The sequence below is a fragment of the Lissotriton helveticus genome, chromosome 8 (assembly GCF_964261635.1).
Source record: "Lissotriton helveticus chromosome 8, aLisHel1.1, whole genome shotgun sequence".
In the NCBI taxonomy this organism is placed as follows: Eukaryota; Metazoa; Chordata; class Amphibia; order Caudata; family Salamandridae; genus Lissotriton; species Lissotriton helveticus.
In genome coordinates, this window is record NC_136069.1 from 1,213,115,776 (window position 1) to 1,213,139,420 (window position 23,645).

Genomic DNA, 23,645 nt, shown 5'->3' on the forward strand with positions numbered 1-23,645 from the left:
TTATCAATTCTTCTGGCAAAATTAGCCCGACTCTGGCTTTTATTTTTCTCTCCACCTGTTTGTGTAGTCACTCTCACCTCAGCTATTGGATACTTCTTTATATCTCCATGAACACACCTAATCTTTGCTACCTTACTTAGAAGGTTTTAGGAGGGCTCTACCCATTTCTGTAGGATAACTGACTGACAACATCCTCAATCTATCAACGCCCTAATCCTGTGATCTTGAATGTATAGACTTCTATAAAAGCAGTGTCCCAGCTCTTGCCTATAAAGAACGTTTCCTGGGATACAACTAACTCAACTTTGTTTTATTGGGACAGGACCAAGAAATACGTCCCCATTCTTCACAATCAAAACACTGGGGATTTTTAAAGGAGTTCAACATGGTTCAAAAGGTCCTAACTTTGGAAGGTTCTGTGACAATCTTTTAGGTCTTTTCTCATTCTTGAGGGGATCTTGACTTCCCACTCAGTTAGATTCTCCGACGTTTAAGCGCTACTGGGCTCTGAAAAAACGTATGGCCATCTCTATGGCTTGTTCTACAGTTAGGCCTCTATTTTGTTTGAGCCATTTTTGTGTTGCTAGGGGTTAAGCCTCTACTGTTCCAAATACATCAAATACATCAAATTCATGACTTTTTCTTACTGTTCTCAAGGGGTCAGAGCCATGTATCTGCTGCCAATTTAAGTTTGAAGAAAAGAGTTTTGAGATTATCCCCTGCTGTGCCGCATTCCTTTCTGTGCTTCAGATGATAGATTTATGGGTCAAATACTAGGTGGTCCAATATGACATTCCTGACTTCTTCATAGGAAGTAGTACCATAAGGATCGGCCACCTGGTAGGCGACCTGTGTTTCTCGTACTAGTAATGGAGCCAGGAGGAAAGGCTATTTGTCAAGGGGCCAGGCACAAACCCTAGTAGCCTTCTCAAATTTCTAAAGAAAGACATCTGGGTCTTCTCCAGAGACATATTTCTGTGGACGAGGTACCTTGGCGGTAGACATTTGTCTTTCGAGGGCCAATTCTAATTTTCTCTGCTCTTGAATGAACAGTTTTACCATGTTCTCCATTTTTATCAATGGTCTAATGTGTCTGCATTCTCCACCACTTGTCGGTTGCGGGTGAATATAACCATGAATAAAAAAGATTTGAGTTCTAGGGTTTTATTATCACCCAATAATTTTCTCCAGAATTTCACACAGGTTTTACCTAAAGTTAGGAAAGTCCAACTGTCTTAATATCTTTTATCTCCATTCTTTCTTTTAGGGTCGGTCCCAGGGTAAGTTATGTCTTGTTTACCCTTTTGAATAAGGATGGACTAATCACCAAGGAATAAGTCACTGGTCTTCCTGTACTTTCTGTATGAAAAAGCAAAAAAGGAGGGTTTATTTGTAGCTTTTTTAAAACAAGTACTAATTCGATGAGTCACGAGAGAAGAAATAAATAAATAGAAATCGCTTTTAGGTATAAATGGTTTAGGTGAGGGAAGAAGTGAAAGAGAAATAAAAAAGATTTGGAAAATGTGAGGAACTTGAGGAAGGTTAGGCTCTTTTCTCCTTCTATTTCCCACAAATCCAGCCCCGTATCTGGATAAGACATGTTCGTTTGAAAACATGGTGGAACAACAAGTCATTTGGTGGGCTCGGTCCTAGTCTACCACTCCGAGTGAAACTCAGGGTTGCGGATTCCAAAAAGTTGCCTATCTTCTTTACACAGCTGTTACCAGGGCTAGGATTCGCTATCTGGCTTCCAGCAGCTACAGGGTATGTATTGCTGAAACCCTGGGTCCTTCCTCTGTGCCAACTTCGAGAAAGGAACCAGGTGGGTCTCGGCTCCTTGCGTCCTTCAGGATTCCCGATTGCCATGGTCCTCCCTTCCGAATGTATTTCTTATTCTTTGTCCGCTGGTTACAGATGATGGTCCTTAAAATTACCATGTTGTACCCTGATTGGCTCCAATGGGGTTTCTGGTTCAACTAATGTTATCATTTCCTCTTCTGGTGTGGTAGAAAAATGGCAGCTGGGTTGTGGGGGAAGAGAAGAGTGTTTAGGTAAGTGTGTCCTTCATTTATCAGCCTTTGAAAATTGGCTGGGGCTTCGTGTATTCCAAACGGCAAAACAGTACTTTCAAGAATACCGTCTGGGTTGGCAAAAGCTTTTTTTCCTGAAAATTTAGAGATACCTGCCAATGCCTTTTGGTCAAATCTAAAGGGGTGATGTATTTAGCCTCTCCTCACTTCTCAATGAGTTCTTTCCTTGTCACTGGGGGCTGGACAACTGCAGCTTTAGAGCCTCTTGTGGCATTGGCTCCACACCATGCTGCCGCACAATTCCAGGAGGGGCATATCAGCTGTGGTCATGCTCTGCTGCGCGGGATGACTGTAACTTCCTGGTCACTGGGAGCAGGAGGACTGCAACCGCCAGAGTCTCTTGCGGCATTGGTGTAATGCCATGCTGCACGCACAACGGCTGGATGCACAAATCATTTGTATGCGTGACATGCTTGGGTCGTACCCGAGTGTCTGGGCAAAGACCTTGCTAAGAGCGGGCCCATCATTGCATGTCAGTTGCTGACAGAGGCTGGGCTGGGATATGTGTTTATTCTTTTTGTAAGGATCAAGGTACTGTTTCTTTCCTTTCTTGTATACTTTCTTAATACTGGCCTGATTTCTTATAGCTTGGAGCAAGTTGTAGCTCTCTGCTGGCTGTCTTGGGTAAGCCGAGCAAGTGATTTGCCCCCATTGGTCTGTTTTTTTATTACTTTATAGCCCATTTTCAGAGGCAGACCATCTACCCGTTAGTTAATGTAACTAAACTATTGTGAGGCTGTATATATTCATTATTTTCTTGTGATATCCTAACCTTTACCGTAGGCATCAAAAAGGTAGTTAACTGCTGCAGCTACAGGGGTTGACACTGCTACTACTATAGGCTCATTTTTAATTAGGGCAGCTAATGTAATCTCTAAAGCGATAGCCCTGACCAAGAGGAGGCTTTACCTGGAAGTGGATAAGACTAGCCAGAATTTGTTGTCATGAGACAATCATGACAATTATGAGGCAGCAAGCACAATATCTTGTTCCGGCTCCTGGATGGTGCCAACATTACCTACTATGGCCACTAACCTCAAGGTGGACAGTTAATGGCAGATTCAGATGGGGGCCCCATAAAAGGGAAGAATACTAAAGAGAAATGAATGACACGGTCCCAATTGTAGAACAAGTCTTCCTCAACTGCTGCTAAAACAGATACGGAGAATTCTTTAGACATGTTACTCCCCAGGCTGGAATCTTTGTTTAAAATGCTGATAGCCTACGTTTTGTCGTGGCTGGAAGGCATTGAATTAAATCTGGAGTCGTTCTCTTTGCTTGAATCTGGGACCCACATTTATGATATTAAGCCTGCAGCTGTGGGGACCAGCTCTGCAGATGGCACATACATGCTGGATTGAATAGTACTGGTGCTCCTGGGTACATATAATGTAACTTAAATCAGGTGAATCATTTGAATACGTATTTGACCCAGAGTGAGAGCCAAAGGTCTGGAAATATTCAGGCCACTAATGAATCAGATACTATCATTCAGGAGGATCATGTGCCAGGAAGATCATCATTAAAGGGGACTCAAATTCATTCATCGATTATGAACACACACCCCAATGCCCGGAGTAGGACTTTTTTCTTACTGAGAGCTACACCATGAATCAGCACCCTTGGTGTCAATTTGTCTAGGAGTTCCCCCAATCACCCAAATAACTCAAGAATATACATTGGACCTCATACACAACGACACCCATTTGTGTGACAGAAATTAAGCAAATGGACACGTTTTTTTCTCACCACATTATTATGGCTACTAGAGTAGGTTGGGTGGACCTTCGTTGAGGACAGATGTGGCAGGGGACTGTGTAGTAGTCAATATAAGACATCCTGCACATGTTAAAGCTCTTGTTCAAACTATTTTTATGCTAGTCGCATAAACATCAATAAAGGTTGTCCCCTTCAATACTTTTATCAATACTTTTATCTAACTAGCTTTGTCCATCATGATTGCCCCAGAAACCCCATCCTAAGTCCAGCTAGGGTAGCCCAGGATGATACTGGTACGTTTGCACTTCCCTTAACCTATAGATTTGATCCCCTTTTAGACCATGATGGGCTAGATGGTAACACATGACTACAATTTGCTAGAGTTGAGTTGTTGGATCCCAGGCCTGTGTGCCAGATAGGTAATACTTTCTCCCCCCTTCTTAAACTAACTACCATTACTCCAGGTTCTTCTTGTATGAATATTTTGTCCTGGAATATAGATGGACTTAGGTCCAAAAGAGATGATGTATTATGGCAGATGTTAATCATTAGTTGTCATCTAATTGCTATGCAGGAAACATAGGATACGACTGAGAATTAATATTGGACAGTTTAACTGCATTTTTTAAATGCGCAGCTCCATTTATATTGTGTAGATCTAAGGGAGGCCTCCTTTTACCGGTCTCACTCCAACTCACTTGGAACACCAGAATTGTAGAGCGTCAATCAGCCCATCTGTTAGCGGAAGAGCTGTTATTAATCAATCCTCCTCCTCTGCTATTATAACATTTGTATAATTATTATTGCAGGAATTCTGCCATTGAACACTGAGTAGCACTGGAGAGGTTTCTCTAACAATATATAAAGAGGAAACAATCCCTATAGGAGGCCTCAATTTAGGTGATTGTAACACACATCTTTGTCATTTGTGTTGTATTTGTGTGATGGGTTATGTGGATGCTCTACCTCTGGCTTCCCACTTTGAACATACGAAATCCAGCCATCTTGTAGAACAGGTCTTTGCCGCAAACAATTTGCTTTGTCATGAGCAGATGGTAATGGATGCATCCATACCCACCTTCATTGGCAGGGGTTCCTCCAGTATTATTGATTTCATAATAATCTCTGCACCATTAGCCTCCGCAGTTCACAAGCTGACTCTCTCTTGGTCCATGTGTAATAATCAATGTTGAGGGAAAAAGAAGCTATGATCCATTCAGCTTCCAGAGGTTACAGTAATAATCAGGGGGAGAATGGACCACTTGTCCTTTGAAATCAGGGTCGTTGTTGGATTAGAGCCACATAAAAATCCCTTATAAAACGTACACAGGCAAGTGGCGGTATATCTTGATTCTCAGCCTTGGTGTAACGTTACAGCATCAGCATAGGGTTCTTAGATTGTTTGCATGCTGTCTTCCACCTGGAGGTAGACCCACTGATTCTCCAGTAGTGTCCAGAGACATAAGAACAGTGAAAAATGTGCATGTTCTCATGTGCTGTGAATTAAATTCCTCTACATCACTACTGCGCAAAAATCTATTCTTGAGAAGGTGATGTGAGAAAGTAAAAACAAATTAAGTGCGATAGTAGACCCAGTTACCAGTCCACCCCACTATTGGGTTGACATGTTTCAGCCTTCTTGTAAATTCTAACTGCTTTCTTCAGGACCGAGTTTCTTAGGTGACTTATTGCAGCCCCTAATTATAGTGGCTAACTTACCACCAACATTGTTAATTCAGAACCGTAGTATCTGGAATTATAAAAAGGAAAGATAAGATATAATCATATCTTAGTTCTTGCATAGGTACCCTATGTATGCAAGGTAATCAGTTTGTACCACTAATGAATTGATAATGCTGTTGCATTTTATTATGCATGTGAATCAAAATAACTTTTTGAATACACCTTATTAGTCTCAGTTAGGACGGTGTGATAGATAGCAGAGCTTATTTAGAATGAGAGAATATGGCAGATTGTTGAGTGGTATATGCAAACGTGTATTGTTGTGCATTATCGAGTCTAGTTAACCTTAAAGAGGGATTAATCTAGTAGGATAATTTACATTCAGCGCAAGTCGTGCATTAGGTACTTGCTGTAGTGTGAGCCTTCTCGGGTTCAGCTCCATTAAGTAAAACTGTGTTTTGACCCCGAGGGCGGCCATACTAATGCAGAAACAAGTTTGTTGCATTTATCACTAAGGTGTCCGTACGGACGGAAGTGTGATTATCGAGTGCAAACAGTTTCTATTTTCAGTCATATCGGTTTCATGCACTTAATAAAGTATTAGTTCTGCGGAAAGATTCGACATTATGAGTTAGCAGATGACACATTTTTTTTATCTTTATCATATGTAATTACTTCATTCTTCAGGATGCCGCAGAGCGGTAAAGACCTTGTTCTGAAATAGGCAAGATTTGTAAATTCATAGATCTTCTTACCTTAGTTACTAACCACTGAGGGATGAAAGTCAACAGCTTACCGAAACCGACAAGTCACTGATTTGTTCTAGCTCTGCGCGGCGTCCCGGTAGACGCGGGGCCGAATTGATGGCCCATTTACATAGTGATTTCTATGGACAGGGTAGTAGGACTAAAGCGCCCATGTTGGTTGGCAGCTTTTTGGTTGGCATTTCGCAAGATTAGTCTATTTAAAGCAGTTTGACCACTCGAACGGTCTAAATGAGAGCTTGTGTATAAAGAACAAATTGTTTCCTCAAAGGTCACTACATAATTACAAGGAAGATATTAAATTCATTCATTGATGTCTATTGTAGGGAGTAACCTAATATTTCAGTAAAACACATGTTGATAACCAGGTGTATATTTTCTAGAACTGATTCTGTGTCGACTTGTCATAATACTTTGCTTTAATACGCGCTGGATTTTTCAGTTAATAGCGTGTTGATGACCGGGTATATATTCTCACGGAGCTAATTCTGTGTCAGCTTGTCATAAAACTTCGTTTGATTGCATGCTGGTTGCAGCTAGTAATGGCCAAGAGACTTGCTCATGGTTTTACAGCGTGTGCCATGGGATCGTGTCGTTCAGTCCCTCGATGTCAGTCAGTGAACCCGACGTTGTTCCTTCTCAAAAAGGACACGTTCTGCATTATAGGTCTTGGTTCACAGAGTCTCCAGGACTACCCATGCCATGGTCCCCCCGCCATAGTAATATTGCAGGGGGAATTGCGCGGCGGACAGAGTCGGGTCACTGGCAGATCGCCACCACGATCAGCCTGTGATCCTAATGGGCGCCCAAATCTATTCAAGGACTCATCTTTGCTTCTTAAAAAAACGTGTGGATTGCTCCATACCCTGGAGAATATAAAATACCTTTAGTTCCTTGAAAGACATATAAACCCCCAGACAACCCTAAAGATGGAATATGCACTTTTTTGGTCCTGAAGAAGGTGATAATAATTTGGTTTCACCGAAACGCACGTAGGCCAGTGACACGCATCTGAGAACCCCACTCAAGAATCAAGTCAAGAAAAGACCTGTCTATAATCAAAGTGATGGACTTGTGTTTGTGTTTAAATTGTGGAACTTACTGACATGACAAACAGAACTAGCGAGTAGGACTCTTACTCTGATGTGTTTATATTGTGAATTTGTTTGTGTGGTATGATAGTTGATATGTAGGAGAGAAATGAAAGGTGAGAATGGAAGAATTATGGAGTAATCTTTTGGGGATTACCAAAATACAAATCACTAGTTACAAAAGTCAAGGAATGCCTTTTTCTAATTGAAAAAATAACGTGAATTTGTTTTATGTAATTTGTTTGCTAATATAAATCCCCAAAAAGTGTGAAAATATAAAAAATTAATATATAAAAATATTTTCGATAAATAAAAATACCTTAAAAGAAAGTTAATTTCTGTGTTTATATGATGCAAGGTACATATTTTGATTAGAGTCACTACCATTTGAGAAATCAGACAGGCTTGATAAGAGGCTGTTCTCTTTGTGTATCCATACCCACCTTCATAGGCAGGGGTTACTCCAGTATTATTGATTTCATAATGATATCTGCACCATTAGCCTCCGCAGTTCACAAGCTGACTGACTCTTGGTCCAGCCATAGCAATCACAACCCTCTAATGCTTGAATTGATTCCATCACCACCCGCTTTTGTACCGCTTTGGCCGCCATAAGTTTGGCAGGGTATGCTCAGACGTGAGTCCCTTGCTCACTTTGCCACCTGATTCAAGCAAGCCGGGCTGAAGACGGCTGGAATGCCCGAAACCGGTCATTGGACGCTTGTTTCCGCTCCAGGGAATGCATGGCTTGGCAGTTCGGGCTTGACTGTTCCCATGAGGCACAGGGTCAGACTGATTTGCATATAGCCATTTCTGAACTGGGGTGGCAGAGTGGGCTAAAGAACAGTGATGGATCAAACCCAGATCTTTTGACTGGGTGTGAGTGTTTGATTGGTTCAGATGCTCCGTCCATCACCACCCCCTTTTGTACCGCTTTGGCCGCCATAAGTGTGGCAGGGTATGCTCAGACGTGAGTCCCTTGCTCACTTTGCCACTAGATTCAACCAAGCCAGGCTGAAGACGGCTGGAATGCCAGAAACCGGTCCTCGGAAGCTTGTTTCCGGTCCAGGAAAGGCATGGCTTGGCAGTTCGGGCTGGACTGTTCCCATGAGGCACAGGGTCAGACTGATTTGCATATAGCCATGTCTGAACTGGTGTGGCAGAGTGGGCTAAAGAACGGTGATGGATCAAACCCAGATCTTTTGACTGGGTGTGAGTGTTTGATTGGTTCAGATGCTCCATCCATCACCACCCCCTTTTGAACCTACTGAATTGATTCACAGCATTAAAAAATATGGAGGGCAGGGAAGTAGAATTTCAAACTCTGTTAGTAGCTCAATATGCCAAGCATGCAGGCTAAAGTGAGCAACCAAAGAATTTTTTAGACAGCCGGTATGCAGAGTGTGCAGATGAGATCCTGCTTTATTTGGATATGGAAACACAGGATAGATCTTTTAAAGATGCTTTTGCTAAATTAACAAAGCATATATCTAATATCTTAACTATTAACAGCAGGTCCAAAGGTGCTAAGGAGATAAGGTGTCTCGACGGTACATGTTCTAGGGCTTGCAGGAATTTAATCCATGCCCTTAAGCAATGCCAAAGGGAAGATTCAGTGGCTAGGAGCTGCAGGAGGCCCTACAAATGGGCAGTCCAACAGAGGAAGGAGGCCATTAGGGCCAGGCATTAGAGGCCTTTGATCAGGTAAGCGTGCTGAGAGTCATATAAAGTTCAGGGGAGCGGTCAATAGTTCTTTAATTTCAGATACAGTAAACCCGAGATTAGTGGGCACTATAGCAGCCGAAAGATGTATTTTCCATTTTGAAGGGATGTATAGTGGGAGAGGTGTGGCGCCGCGGCCAGGGCGACTGACGCTGGAATGTGGGGACCACGGTGCGATCCCCGGCTCCGGCAGGAGGTTAGCCCAGCACCATGTGACTCTGGGCAATAGTTCGCTTAATCTTCCCGACGGCCCCCAGCGCCTAGAGACCCTTACGGGTGATTGTGCGCTTTACAAATGTGGACTTTTTTTTTTTTTTTTATGATGCAAGAGGGTCTGACGTATAGTGGGACTTTGCACAAATACTGGCCCATTGCATTTCAATATTTAAGAGGTACACATAGCTATCTAGGCCACAGATGGGGGAATGCGCTGGGCATGAATGGGGTCCTGGCAGATCTGTATAGAGCAGACCCCATGACCTGGGCCAGGACACTGACATGAGTATTTATTGCGGCCTGTTCTTTTGACCCCCCCTACTTCCTGGTCAATGGGTATTAGTATACCTATTTTTAAAAAGGGTTTGAGGAACAGTATAGTGCACTGTTGCCCAATTTCGCTCTTGGTGCCGGCTGAAAAAATTATGGGGAAAGTGGTCCTGGTACGTATAACCTTCTGGCTAGATAAGTTTAAGATCATGTAAGACCTTCAGTACAGTTTTAGACAGAGCAAAGGGTTGCTAGTTCAGTGCATATCCTATATTTGGTGGTGTGGAAAAACACAATAGCCAAGAAGGGATCCTTGCATATGTATTTATGGATTTAACATCGGCATTCAACCATTTTAATAGATCCAAGTTATGGTTGATTCTTCTGAAACTCGGTCTGGAGATAGACCTACTGACTTTTTTACATTTTGCCCATATCAACACCAAAGTCACAGTGAGATATAATGAGGATGGTTGTGTGTCAGCATCCTAGGATGTCAAGAGAGGAGTCAGGCAGGGGTGTATTTTTGCTCTACTGATGCTCACGCTGAATATCAACAAGTTAGGGGACGTTCTCTCGGCAAATAGTAAAGACATCCCAACAACTGGCTCTACACCTATTCCCCTACTTCCGTATGTAGATGATGCAGTGCTGTTTGTGAGGACAGGTGTAGGTCTTCAACAACTTTTCGACATTTTTATAGATTTTATGGACTCGCTCAACCTTGCAACTAATTTTTCTAATTCTATTAACATGACAATCCGCACTAAGAAGACTGTAGGTGGAAGGTCTACTGCAGGGGGAAGAATTAACTAAAGTTTCCACCTGTTCTTATTTAGGTGTGCTGTTTGAGGAGAATGAATCTTGGGCTGCACAAAGAGCACACAAGAAGAACGTCTAGACAAGGCCAGTGGTGTCTACCATGGACTTTGCAAAAAGACTCGGGAAAAATCCTGCACCTGCAATCATAATGGTGTATAGAGAAAAATGTATCCCTATGGCCACCTATGGCTGTGATGTGTGTGGGTATAAGAACAAGAAAGACTTGCAGGTAGTGGAAAGTACATTTTGGTGTAGGCTCCTTGCTGTCCCAGTGCAGCCCAGCCTTTACACTGCATGAAGAGTTTGGCTTGGGATACATTTCTGATCACATTGCAGTTGTGCCTTTAGTGAGCTAGTTTAGAATTTCTACTTTTCCAATTTCCACTCTGAATCATCTTTTTATAGGGGACAGTATGGCTATCGAGGGGGCTATGCGTATCCTATGGTTAACGTATATATCAGAGCAGATGAGATAGCTAGGTTGTTCAGATTTGTACACTAACCCTAGACCTTTAAGACCAACTGACATCTGGAACACAAGCCTCTGTTTCTGCACCGGTGGCAGGGGGACAGGGAGGGCAAAGAAACTGCTCTTTCTGGAAAAAATATATTCCTCCGCTCTTGAGAACAGGTCATTTTGTTCAAGTAAGGCCAGCATTTTTATACCTATTAAGTTTTTCTTTACCCATGGACCCATCGTCTTACCTGGGGTTGCAAGTTTTTTATCATGAGCTACATGAATTAGGAGAAAGATGCTTTCTGTCTAGCTGGATTTGCACTTTATATGATAAGTTTTATAAGCTAAATTGTCATTGCATTTGCTTTTAATAATGAGTCATATTGTTTTTTGTAAACATGGTTTTAGGAAAATATAAATGGCCAAATTGTACCCTCTATGTATCTATAGTCCTTTTACACTGTGTTTTTATAACTACCTTTTGTTTTTATTTTGTGCTTTTATGGCTTCTATTGGCCGAATACAGAGTTCTAAGGTTTTATTGTCACCCAATTATTTTCTCCAGAATTTCACACAGGTTTTAACCAAAGTTAGGAAAGTCCAATTGTCTTATTGTCTTTTATGTCCTTTCTTTCCTTTAGGGCCAGTCCGGGTAACGCCTCCAGCCAAAGTCCAAGTTTCTCCCAGAACAACAAAGAAACCCAAGGGTAAGTCACGTCTCCTTTACCCTATTAAATAAGGATAGACTAATCACCAAGCAATAAGTCACCTGTCATCCTGTACTTTCTTGACAAATAAAACAAACAAGGGGGGTCGTTTTTCGCTTCATTAAAACAAGTACTATTTTGATAAGTCAGAAAAAAATATTTAAAGAAAGTAGAGTCCCTCTTAGGTACAAACAAAATTGCTTCCCTTAAAAACATGAAATGTTTTTGGTGAGGGAAGAAGAGAAAGAGGAAAAAAGAATTTGAAAATGTGAGGAACTTGTGAAAGGTTAGGTTCTTCTGCCCTCCCATGTTCCCCAAATCTAGTGCATACCTGTCCAAGACACATTTCTATGGAAAAGTCGTGGGACAACTAGTCATATGGCAGGCTTTGACCTAGTATTCCACTTTGTGTGTGACTGAGGGACGCCAATTCCAAGAAGTTGCCCGTCTTCTTTTCACAGCTGTTATCAGAGCTGGGATTTGCTATCTGGCTTCCAGCAGATGCAGGGTATGTATGGCTGAAAACCCTGGGTCCTTCTTCTCTGCCAACTTCGAGAAAGTAAGTAGGTGGGTCTCAGCTCCTTTCGTCCATGGGAATTCTCGATCACCATGGTCCTCACTTCCGGATTCATTTCTTCTTCTTTGTCCGCCGGTTCTTGATGGCCCTTAAAATGTTTGTTTTGTTCTCTGATTGGCTCCAATGGGTTCTCTTTACCGAAATTATCTGGCTGTGGAGGAATTTAAGAGGGTTCAGGTAAGTGTATCTCATTTCAAACCTCCCAGAGAATATTACTTTCTCCTTCATTTATCAGCCTCTAAAAATTTGCTGGGGCTCCTGGTAGTCCAAACTGTAAAACAGTAATTTCAAGAAGACCGTCTGGGGTGGGAAACGTGTTTTTTCCTGAACTTCTTTTTTAGAGGTAACTGCCAATGCCTTTTTGTCAAATCTAAATGGGTGATGTATTTACCCTCTCCTCACTTCTCAAGGAGTTCTTTCCTGTTCACTGGGGGCTGGAGACCTGCAGCCCCAGTGTCTCTTGTGGCATTGGCCCCACACCACACTGCCGCATCATGCCTTGAGGGGCATATCAGCTGTGCTCAGGCTCCTTTGGATGTCTGTAATTTCCTGCTCACTGGGAGTAGGAGGAGTGCAACCTCCAGAGTCTCTTGCGGCATTGGTGTCACGCCATGTTGCAGGCAACACTGCTTGATAGGCATATCAGCTGTGTGCATGACACGCCTGGCTCGCACATTGGTTAGTGCCTGGGCAAAGACCTGGCCAAAAGCGGGCCCAATTGTGCCTGTCAGATCAGACAGAGGCTGTCCTGGGCCATGTCTCTATTCTTTATGTAAGGATCAAGGTATTGTTTCTTTTTTTCCTTGTATACTTTATTGATACCTGGCCGGATCTCTTATACCTTGAAGCACGGTGCAGCTCCCTATTGGCCATCTTAGGTAAGCCGAGCAAGTGATTTGCCTCCATTGGTCTGTTTTTTGATTCATATATAAACCACTTTCGGGGGCAGACCATCCACCATTTAGTTAACGTAAGACTTTATGGCCTATTGTGAGGCTGTATATATTCATCATTTTCTTGTGATATCCTAACTTTTACCATAGGCATCCAAAAATTAGGTAAGTAGAAATTAACTACTGCAGCTACAGTGGGGGACACTGCTACTTCTATAGACTCAATTTTAATTAGGGAAGCTAATGTAATCTCTAAAGAGATAGCCCTGACCGAGAAGAGGCTTTCCCTGGAAGTGGATAAGACTAGCCAGGATTTGTTATCATGAGACAATCATGACAATTATGAGTCAGAAAGCGCAATATCTTGTTCTGTTTTCTGGACGGTGCCAACATTACTTACTATGGCCACTAACCTCAAGGCGGACAGTTAATGGCAGATTCAGATGAGCTCCCCATAAAAAGGAAGAAGACTAAAGAGAAAAGAATGACACGGTCCAAATTGGAGAACAAGTCTCCCTCAACTGCTAAAACAGATACGGAGAATTCTTTAGACATGTTACTCCCCAGGCTGGAATCTTTGTTTAACGTGCTGATAGCCTACTTTTTGTCGTGGCTGGAAGGCATTGAATTAAACCTGGAGTCTTTCTCTTTGCTTGCATCTGGGACCCACATCTATGACATTAAGACTGCAGCTGTGGGGACCAACTCTGCAGATGGCACATACATGCTGGATTAAATAGTACCGGTGCTCCTAGGTACATATAATGTAACTTAAATCGGGTGAATCATTTGAATAAGTATTTGACCCTGAGTGAGAGCTAAAGGTCTGGAAATATTCACGCCACTAATGAAACAGATACTATTATTCAGGAGGATCATGTGCCAGGAAGATCATCATTAAAGGGGACTCAAATTCATTCATTTATTATGAACACACACCCCCAATGCCCGGAGTAGGACTTTTCTCTTCCTTAGAGCTGCACCCTGAATCAGCACCCTTGGTGGCAATTTATCTAGGAGTTCTCCCAATCAACCAAATAACTCATGCATATACATTGGATCGCTTACACAAAGACACCCATTTGTGTGACAGAAATTAAGCAAATGGACAATTTTTTTCTTCCCACAATATTATGGCTACTAGAGTAGGTTGGGTGGACCTTCGGTTGAGGAAAGATGTGGCAGGGGACTGTGTAGTAGTCAATATAAGACATCCTGCACATGTTAAAGCTCTTGTTGAGACTATTTTTATGCAAGTCGCATAAACATCAATTACGGTTGTCCCCAGTGTCTCTTGTGGCATTGGCCCCACACCACACTGCTGCACCATGCCTTGAGGGGCATATCAGCTGTGCTCAGGCTCCTTTGGATGTCTGTAATTTCCTGGTCACTGGGAGTAGGAGGAGTGCAACCCCCAGAGTCTCTTGCGGCATTGATGTGACGCCATTCTTCATGCAAGACAGCTTGATAGGCATATCAGCTGTGTGCATGACACGCCTGGCTCGCACCTTGTTTAGTGCCTGGGCAAAGACCTGGCCAAGAGCAGGCCCATCTGTGCCTGTCAGATCAGACAGGGGCTGGCCTGGGCCATGTATCTATTCTTTATGTAAGGATCAAGGTATTGTTTCTTTTCTTCCTTGTATACTTAATTGATACATGGCCTGATCTCTTATACCTTGCAGCAAGGTGTAGCTCCCTGTTGGCCATCTTAGGTAAGCCGAGCAAGTGATTTGCCTCCATTGGTCTGTTTTTTGATTCCTATATAAACCACTTTCGGGGGCAGACCATCCACTATTTAGTTAACGTAAGGCTTTATGCCTATTGTGAGGCTGTATATATTCATAATTTTCTTGTGATATCCTAACTTTTACCATAGGCATCCAAAAATTAGGTAAGTAGAAATAAACTACTGCAGCTACAGTGGGGGACACTGCAACTACTATAGACTCAATTTTAATTAGGGAAGCTAATGTAATCTCTAAAGAGATAGCCCTGACCGAGAAGAGGCTTTCCCTGGAAGTGGATAAGACTAGCCAGGATTTGTTGTCATGAGACAATCATGACAATTATGAGGCAGAAAGCGCAATATCTTGTTCCGGCTTCTGGACGGTGCCAACATTACTTACTATGGCCACTACCCTCAAGGTAGACAGTTAATGGCAGATTCAGATGGGCCCCCCATAAAAACAAAGAAGTCTTAAGAGAAAAGAATGACACGGTCCCAATTGCAGAACAAGTCTTCCTCAACTGCTAAAACAGACACAGAGAATTCTTTAGACATGTTACTCCCCAGGCTAGAATCTTTGTTTAACGTGCTGATAGCCTACTTTTTGTCGTGGCTGGAAGGCATTGAATCAAACCTGGAGTCTTTCTCTTTGCTTGCATCTGGGACCCACATTTATGACATTAAGACTGCAGCTGTGGGGACCAGCTCTGCAGATGGCACATACATGCTGGATTGAATAGTACCGGTGCTCCTAGGTACATATAATGTAACTTAAATCGGGTGAATCATTTGAATAAGTATTTGACCCTGAGTGAGAGCCAAAGGTCTGGAAATATTCACGCCACTAATGAACCAGATACTATTATTCCGGAGGATCATGTGCCAGGAAGATCATCATTAAAGGGGACTCAAATTCATTCATTGATTATGAACACACACACCCAATGCCCGGAGTAGGACTTTTCTCTTCCTTAGAGCTGCACCCTGAATCAGCACCCTTGGTGGCAATTTGTCTAGGAGTTCTCCCAATCACCCAAATAACTCAAGAATATACATTGGACCTCATACACAAGGACACCCATTTGTGTGACAGAAATTAAGCAAATGGACAATTGTTTTCTCCCCACAATAATATGGCTACTAGAGTAGGTTAGGTGGGCCTTCGGTTGAGGAAAGATGTGGCAGGGAACTGTGTAGTAGTCAATATAAGACATCCTGCACATGTTAAAGCTCTTGTTGAGACTATTTTTATGCAAGTCGCATAAACATCAATTAAGGTTGTCCCCTTCAATACTTTTATCCAACTAACTTTGTCCATCATGATTTCCCCAGAAACCCCATCCTAGGGCCAGCTAGGGTAGCCCAGGATGATACTAGTACGTTTGCACTTCCCTTAACCAATAGATTTGATCCCCTTTTAGACCATGATGGGCTAGATGGTAACAAATGACTACCATTTGGTAGAGTTGAGTTGCTAGATCCCAGGTCTGTGTGCCAGATAGGTAATACTTTCTCCCCCCTTTTTAAACCAACTGCCATTACTCCAGGTTCTTCTTGTATGAAGATTTTGTCCTGGAATATAGATGGACTAAGGTCCAAAAGAGATGATGTTTTATGGCAGATGTTAATCATTAGTTGCCATCTAATTGCTATGCAGGAAACATAGAATACGACTGGGAATGATTATTGGACAGTTTAACTGCATTTTCTAAATGCACAGCTCCATTTTTATTGTGTAGATCTAAGGGAGGCCTCCTTTTACCGGTCTCACTCCAACTCACTTGTAACACCAGAATTGTAGAGCGTCAATCAGCCCATCTGTTAGCAGAAGAGCTGTCATTAATTAATCCTCCTCCTCTGCTAGTATAACATTTTTATAATTATTATTGCAGAAATTCTGCAGTTGAACACTAAGTAGCACTGGAGAGGGTTTTCTAATAATATATAAAGAGGAAACATTCCCTATAGGATGCCTCAATTTAGGTATTTGTAACACTCATATTTGTCATTTGGGTTGTATTTCTGTGATGGGTTATGCAGATGCTCTACCTCTGGCTTCCCACTTTGAACATACGAAATCCAGCCATCTTTTAGAACAGGTCTTTGCCGCAAACAATTTGCTTTGTGTAGAGCAGATGGTAATGGATGCATCCATACCCACCTTCATAGGCAGGGATTCCTCCAGTAATATTGATTTCATAATAATCTCTGCACCATTAGCCTCCGCAGTTCACAAGCTGACTTTCTCTTGGTCCATGTGTAATAATCAATATTAAGGGAAAAAGAAGCTATGATCCATTCAGCTTCCAGAGGAAACAGTTATAATCAGGGGGAGAATGGACCACTTGTCCTTTGAAATCAGGGTCTTTGTTGGATTAGAGCCACATAAAAAACCCTCATAAAACATACACAGGCAAGTGGCGGTATATCTTGATTCTCAGCCTTGGTGTCACGTTACAGCAAAAGCATAGGGTTCTTAGATTGTTTGCATGCTGTCGTCCACCCGGAGGTAGACCCACTGATTTTCCAGTAGTGTCCAGAGATATAAGAACAGTGAAAAATGTACATGTGCTCAGGTGCCACGAATTACATTTCTCTACATCACTATTGCACAAAAATCTATTCTTAAGAAGGCGATGTAAGAAAGTAAAAACAAATTAAGTGCGATAGTAGACCCAGTTACCAGTCCACCGCACTATTGGGTCGACATGTTTCAGCCTTCTTGTAAATTCTAACGGCTTTCTTCAGGACCGAGGTTCTTAGGTGACTTATTGCAGCCCCTAATTATAGTGGTTAACTTACCACCAACATTGTTAATTCAGAACCGTAGTATCTGAAATTATAAAAAGGAAAGATAAGATATAATCATATCTTAGTTCTTGCATAGGTACCCTATGTATCCAAGGTAATCAGTTTGTACCACTAATGAATTGATAATGCTGTTGCATTTTATTATGCATGTTAATCAAAATAACTTTTTGAATACACCTTATTAGTCTGAGTTAGGACGGTGTGCTAGATAGCAGAGCTTATTTAAAATGAGAGAATATGGCAGATTGTTGAGTGGAATATGAAACCGTGTTTTGTTGTGCATTATCGAGTCAAGTTAACCTTAAAGAGGGATTAATCTATTAGGATAATTTACATTCAGCTCGTGGCATGCATTAGGTACTTGCTGTAATGTGCGCCTTCTCGGGTTCAGCTCCATTAAGTAAAACTGTGTTTTGACCCCGAGGGCGGCCATACTAATGCAGAAACAAGTTTGTTGCATTTATCACTAAGGTGTCCGTACGGACGGAAGTGTCATTATCGAGTGCAATCAGTCCGTAACCAGGAACACGGCGACCCGGGAACACAAGAGGAGAGTTTTCCTAAAAAATAATACCAGGACCACGTTCTGCACACACGCGGTAGTGGGTGCTGTTTGGGATCCTCTCCCGGTTTATGCCTCCATCCTTACAGAATCTGAGGTCGTTTTGGCCTTTTTCTTAAAACTGATATACGCCCGGACGCGAGACAATATACGTTATTTGCATATTGGAGCCAACCACACCTTGAGATAACATTCCTTGATACGCAAATACGGCTACAAACAGACAATTTTCGACATAGTCACGGGCCCTGCCGGGTCGGTAGTATCACCGGTAGAGCGACTTAATAGCAAGTTGACCGCCAACACAGCCCTGAGGAGTCGCAGTGACACTGTTCCCACGTGACGAAACACGTGTCGGCTGGCTGTGGAACTATTAAACCTCTCAAAGTACCTGTGCTATAAAATCTGGCATTTTCTTCTGCAGTCTTTGGCTTTTCCGTGAATTGTGTGACATAACTGTACACTACTGTGAATGGATCCACGTTTTATGTGAGCATAGGCAATACTGTTTAGTATCCAAGGTAATCAGTTTGTACCACTAATGAATTGATAATGCTGTTGCATTTTATTATGCATGTTAATCAAAAAAACTTTTTGAATACACCTTATTAGTCCCAGTTAGGACGGTGTGCTAGATAGCAAAGCTTATTTAAAATGAGAGAATATGGCAGATTGTTGAGTGGTATATGCAAACGTATTTTGTTATGCATTATCGAGTCAAGTTAACCTTAAAGAGGGATTAATCTAGTAGGATAATTTACATTCAGCGCGAGGCATGCATTAGGTACTTGCTGTAGTGTGCGCCTTCTCGGGTTCAGCTCCATTAAGTAAAACTGTGTTTAGACCCCGAGGGCGGCCATACTAATGCAGAAACAAGTTTGTTGCATTTATCACTAAGGTGTCCGTACGGACGGAAGTATCATTATCGAGTGCAAGCAGTTTCTATTTTGACTCATATAGGTTTCATGCAGTTAACAAAGTATTAGTTGTGCGGAAAGAATCGACATTATGATTTAGCGATGACAAATCGATGTTTATCATTATCATATGCTATTACTTCATTCTTCAGGATGCCGCAGAGCTGTAAAGACCTTGTTCTGAAATAGGCAAGATTTGTAAATTCATAGATCTTACCTTAGTTGCTAACCACTGGGGGATTAAAGTCAACAGCTTACCGAAACCGACAAGTCACTGATTTCTTCTAGCAGTGCGCGGCGTCCCGGTAGACGGGGGGCCGAGTAGATGGCCCATTTACATAGAGATGTATATCTCTACTTAAGCGCCCATGTTGGATGGCATTTGGCAAGATTAGTCTATTTAAAGCAATGTGACCACTGGAACGGTCTAAAGGAGAGCTTGTGTAAAAAGAATAAATTGTTTCCTCAAAGGTCACTACATAATTACAAGGATGATATTAAATTCATTCATTGATGTCTATTGTAGGGAGTAACCTAATATTTCAGTTAAACACATGTTGATAACCAGTTGAATATTTTCTAGAACTGATTCTGTAGGACTTAAGCGCCCATGTTGGATGGCATTTGGCAAGATTAGTCTATTTAAAGCAATGTGACCACTTGAACGGTCTAAAGGAGAGCTTGTGTAAAAAGAATAAATTGTTTCCTCAAAGGTCACTACATAATTACAAGGATGATATTAAATTCATTCATTGATGTCTATTGTAGGGAGTAACCTAATATTTCAGTTAAACACATGTTGATAACCAGTTGAATATTTTCTAGAACTGATTCTGTATCGACTTGTCATAATGCTTTCTTTGATTACGCGCTGGATTTTTCAGTTAATAACGTGTTAATGACAGGGTATATATTCTCATGGAGCTAATTCTGTGTCAGCTTGTCATAACACTTCGTTTGATTGCATGCTGGATGCAGCTGGTAGTGGCCAAGAGACTTGCTCACGGTTTTACAGCGTGTTCCACGGGATCGTGTTGTTCAGTCCCTCGATGTCAGTCAGTGAACCCAACGTTGTTCCTTCTCAAAAATGAAACGTTCTGCATTATGGGTCTTGGTGTACAGAGTCTCCAGGACTACCCATGCCACGGTCCTCCCACCATAGTAAAATGGCGGCGGGAATTGGGTGGCGGACAGAGTCGGATCAAAGGCGGATCGACACCACCATGCGGGCGGTGGCGATCAACCCGTGATCCTAAAGGGCCCCCAAATCTATTCAAGGACTCATCTTTGCTTCTTAAAAAAACGCGTGGATTGCTCCATACCCTGGAGGATCAAAAACACCTTTAGTTCCTTGAAAGACATATAAACACCCAGACAACCCTAAAGATGGAATATGTACTTTTTTAGTCCTGAAGAAGGTGATAATAATTTGGTTTCACCGAAACACACGTAGGCCAGTGACACGCATCTGAGATATCCACCCAAGAATCAAGTCAAGAAAAGAACTATCTATAATCAAAGTGATTGACTTGTATTTGTGTTTAAATTGTGGAACTTACTGACATGACAAACAGAACTAGCGAGTAGTACTCTTGCTCAGATGTTTTTATATTGTGAATTTATTTGTGTGTTATGATAGTTGGTATGTATGAGAGAAATGAAAGGTGAGAATGGAAGAATGATGGAGTCATCTTTTGGGGATTACCAAAATACAAATCACTTGTTAGAAAAGTCAAGGAATGCCTTTTTCTAATTGAAAAAATAATGTGAATTTGTTTTATGTAATTTGTTTGCTAATATAAATCCAAGAAAAGTGTGAAAATATAAAAAAATAATATATAAAAATATTTTGATAAATAAACATAACATAAAAGAAAGTTAATTTGTCTGTTTCTATGATGCAAGGTAAATATTTTGATTAGAGTCACTACCATTTGAGAAATCAGACAGGCTTGATAAGAGGCTGTTCTCTTTGTGTATCCATACCCACCTTCATAGGCAAGGGTTACTCCAGTATTATTGATTTCAAAATGATATCTGCACCATTAGCCTCCGCAGTTCACAAGCTGACTGTCTCTTGGTCCAGCCATGGCAATCACAACCCTCTAATGCTTGAATTGATTCACAGCATTGAAAAATATGGAGGGCAGGGAAGTAGTATTTCAAACTCTGTTAGTAGCTCAATATACCAAGCATGCAGGCTAAAATGAGCAACCAAAGAATTTTTTTGACAGCCGGTATGCAGAGCGTAAGATGAGATCCTGCTTTATTTGGCTATGGAAACACAGGATAGAGCTTTTAAAGATGCTGTTGATAAATTAACAAAGCATATATTTAATAGCTTAACTAATAACAGCAGGTCCAAAGTTGCTAAGGAGATAAGGTGGCTCGACGGTACATGTTCTAGGGCTTGCAGGAATTTAATCCATGCCCTTAAGCAATGCCAAAGGGAAAATTCAGTGGTTAGGACCTGCAGGAGGGCCTACAAATGTGCAATCCAACAGAGGAAGAAGGCCATTAGGGCCCAGGCATTAGAGTCCTTTGATCAGGTAAGAGTGCTGACAGTCATATTAGGTTCAGGGGAGCGGTCAATAGTTCTTTTTTTCAGATACGGTAAACCCGAGAATAGTTGGAACTATAGCAGCCGAAAGATGCATTTTCCATTTTGAAGTGATATATAGTGGTGATGATGCAAGAGGGTCTGACGTATAGTGGGACTTTGCACAAATACTGTCCCATTGCATTTTAATAATTAAGAGGTACACAAAGCTATCTCGGCCACGGACAGGGAAATGCGCTAGGTCCGAATGGGGTCCTGGCAGATCTGTATAGAGCAGGCCCCCTGACCTGGGCCAGGACACTGACATGAGTATTTATTGCGGCCTGTTCTTGTGACCCCCCTACTTCCTGGTCAATGGGTATTAGTATACCTATTTTTAAAAAGGGTTTGAGGAACAATATAGTGCACTATTGACCAATTTTGCTCTTAGTGCCGGCTGAAACGATTATGGGGAAAGTTGTCCTGGTACGGATAACCTTCTGGCTAGATAAGTTTAAGATCATGTAAGACCTTCAGTACAGTTTTAGACAGAGCAAAGGGTTGCTAGATCAGTGTATTATCCTATATTTGGAGGTATGGAAATACACAATAGCCAAGAAGGGATCCTTGCATATGTATTTATGGGTCTAACATCGGCATTCAACCATTTTAATAGATCCAAGTTATGGTTGATTCTTCTGAAACTGGGTCTGGAGATAGACCTAGTGACTTTTTTACATTTTGCCCATATCGACACCAATGCCACAGTGAGATATATTGAGGATGGTTGTGTGTCAGCATCCTAGGATGTCAAGAGAGGAGTCAGGCAGGGGTGTTTTCTTGCTCTACTGATGCTCACGCTGAATATCAACAAGCTAGGGGATGTTCTCTCGGCAACTAGTAAAGACATTCCGACAACTGGCTCCAAACCTATTCCCCTACTTCCATATGAAGATGATGCAGTGTTGTTTGCGAGGACAGGTGTTGGTCTTCAAGAACTTTTTGACATTTTTATAGATTTTATGGACTCACTCAAGGAAGGTCTTCTGCAGGGGGTAGAATTAACTAAAGTTTCAACCTGTTCTTATTTAGGTGTGCTGTTTGAGGAGACTGAATCTTGGGTTGCACAAAGAGCACACAAGAAGAATGTCTTGACAAGGGCAATGGTGTCTACCATGGACTTTGCAAAAAGACTCGGGAAAAAGCCTGCACCTGCAATCATAATGGTGTATAGAGAAAAATGTATCCCTATGGCCACCTATAGCTGTGATGTGTGTGGGTATAAGAACAAGAAAGACTTGCAGGTAGTGGAAAGTACATTTTGGTGTAGGATCCTTGCTTTCCCAGTGCAACCCTGCCTTTACACTGCACGAAGAGCTTGTCTCGGGATACATTTCTGATCACATTGCAGCTGTGCCTTTAGTGAGCTAGTTTAGAATTTCTCCTTTTCCAATTTCCACTCTGAATCATCTTTTTATAGGGGACTGTATGGCTCTCGAGGGGGCTATGCGTATCCCATGGTTAACGTATATATCAGAGCAGATGAGATAGCTAGGCTGTTCGGATTTGTACACTAACCCTAGACCTTTAAGACCAACTGACATCTGGAACACTAAGCCTCTGTTTCTGCACCGGTGGCAGGGGGACAGGGAGGGCAAAGAAACTGCTAAGCCCACCGCTTTACTTCACAATTAGTCCAAGCTCACAGGTGCACCCCTACTTGTCTCTTGTCAATAATGCTCATAACCGTTTTTTGATAAGATTCAGATTGAATTGTATTCACTGGTAAGTTGCCTTTCCAAAAGGCTTTGTGAAGCATGAGAATTCAATGCCACGTCCATTTGACAATGTTTCTGTTCCGGACACTTTGCACTTAACCTTTTTCTGTGAATTTTATCTCTCTTTCTGGAAAAAATATATTCCTCCGCTCTTGAGAACAGGTCATTTTGTTCAAGTAAGGCCAGCATTTTTATACCTATAACGTTTTTCTTCACCCATGGACCCATCGTCTTACCTGGGGTTGCAAGTTTTTTATCATGAGCTACATGAATTAGGAGAAAGATGCTTTCTGTCTAGCTG

The 23,645-nt window shown here is 41.9% G+C and overlaps 1 protein-coding gene across 1 annotated transcript in view; it reads left to right on the plus strand.

Moving 5' to 3' along the window:
• LOC144773871 (uncharacterized) overlaps positions 1-23,645 on the plus strand; it is a 120,880-nt gene that overhangs the window by 72,231 nt on the left and 25,004 nt on the right. Inside the window, exon 6 of the mRNA XM_078658956.1 lies at positions 11,476-11,541. Within this exon, the coding sequence (XP_078515082.1) occupies positions 11,476-11,541 (66 nt within the window). The remainder of the gene's footprint in view (positions 1-11,475; positions 11,542-23,645) is intronic.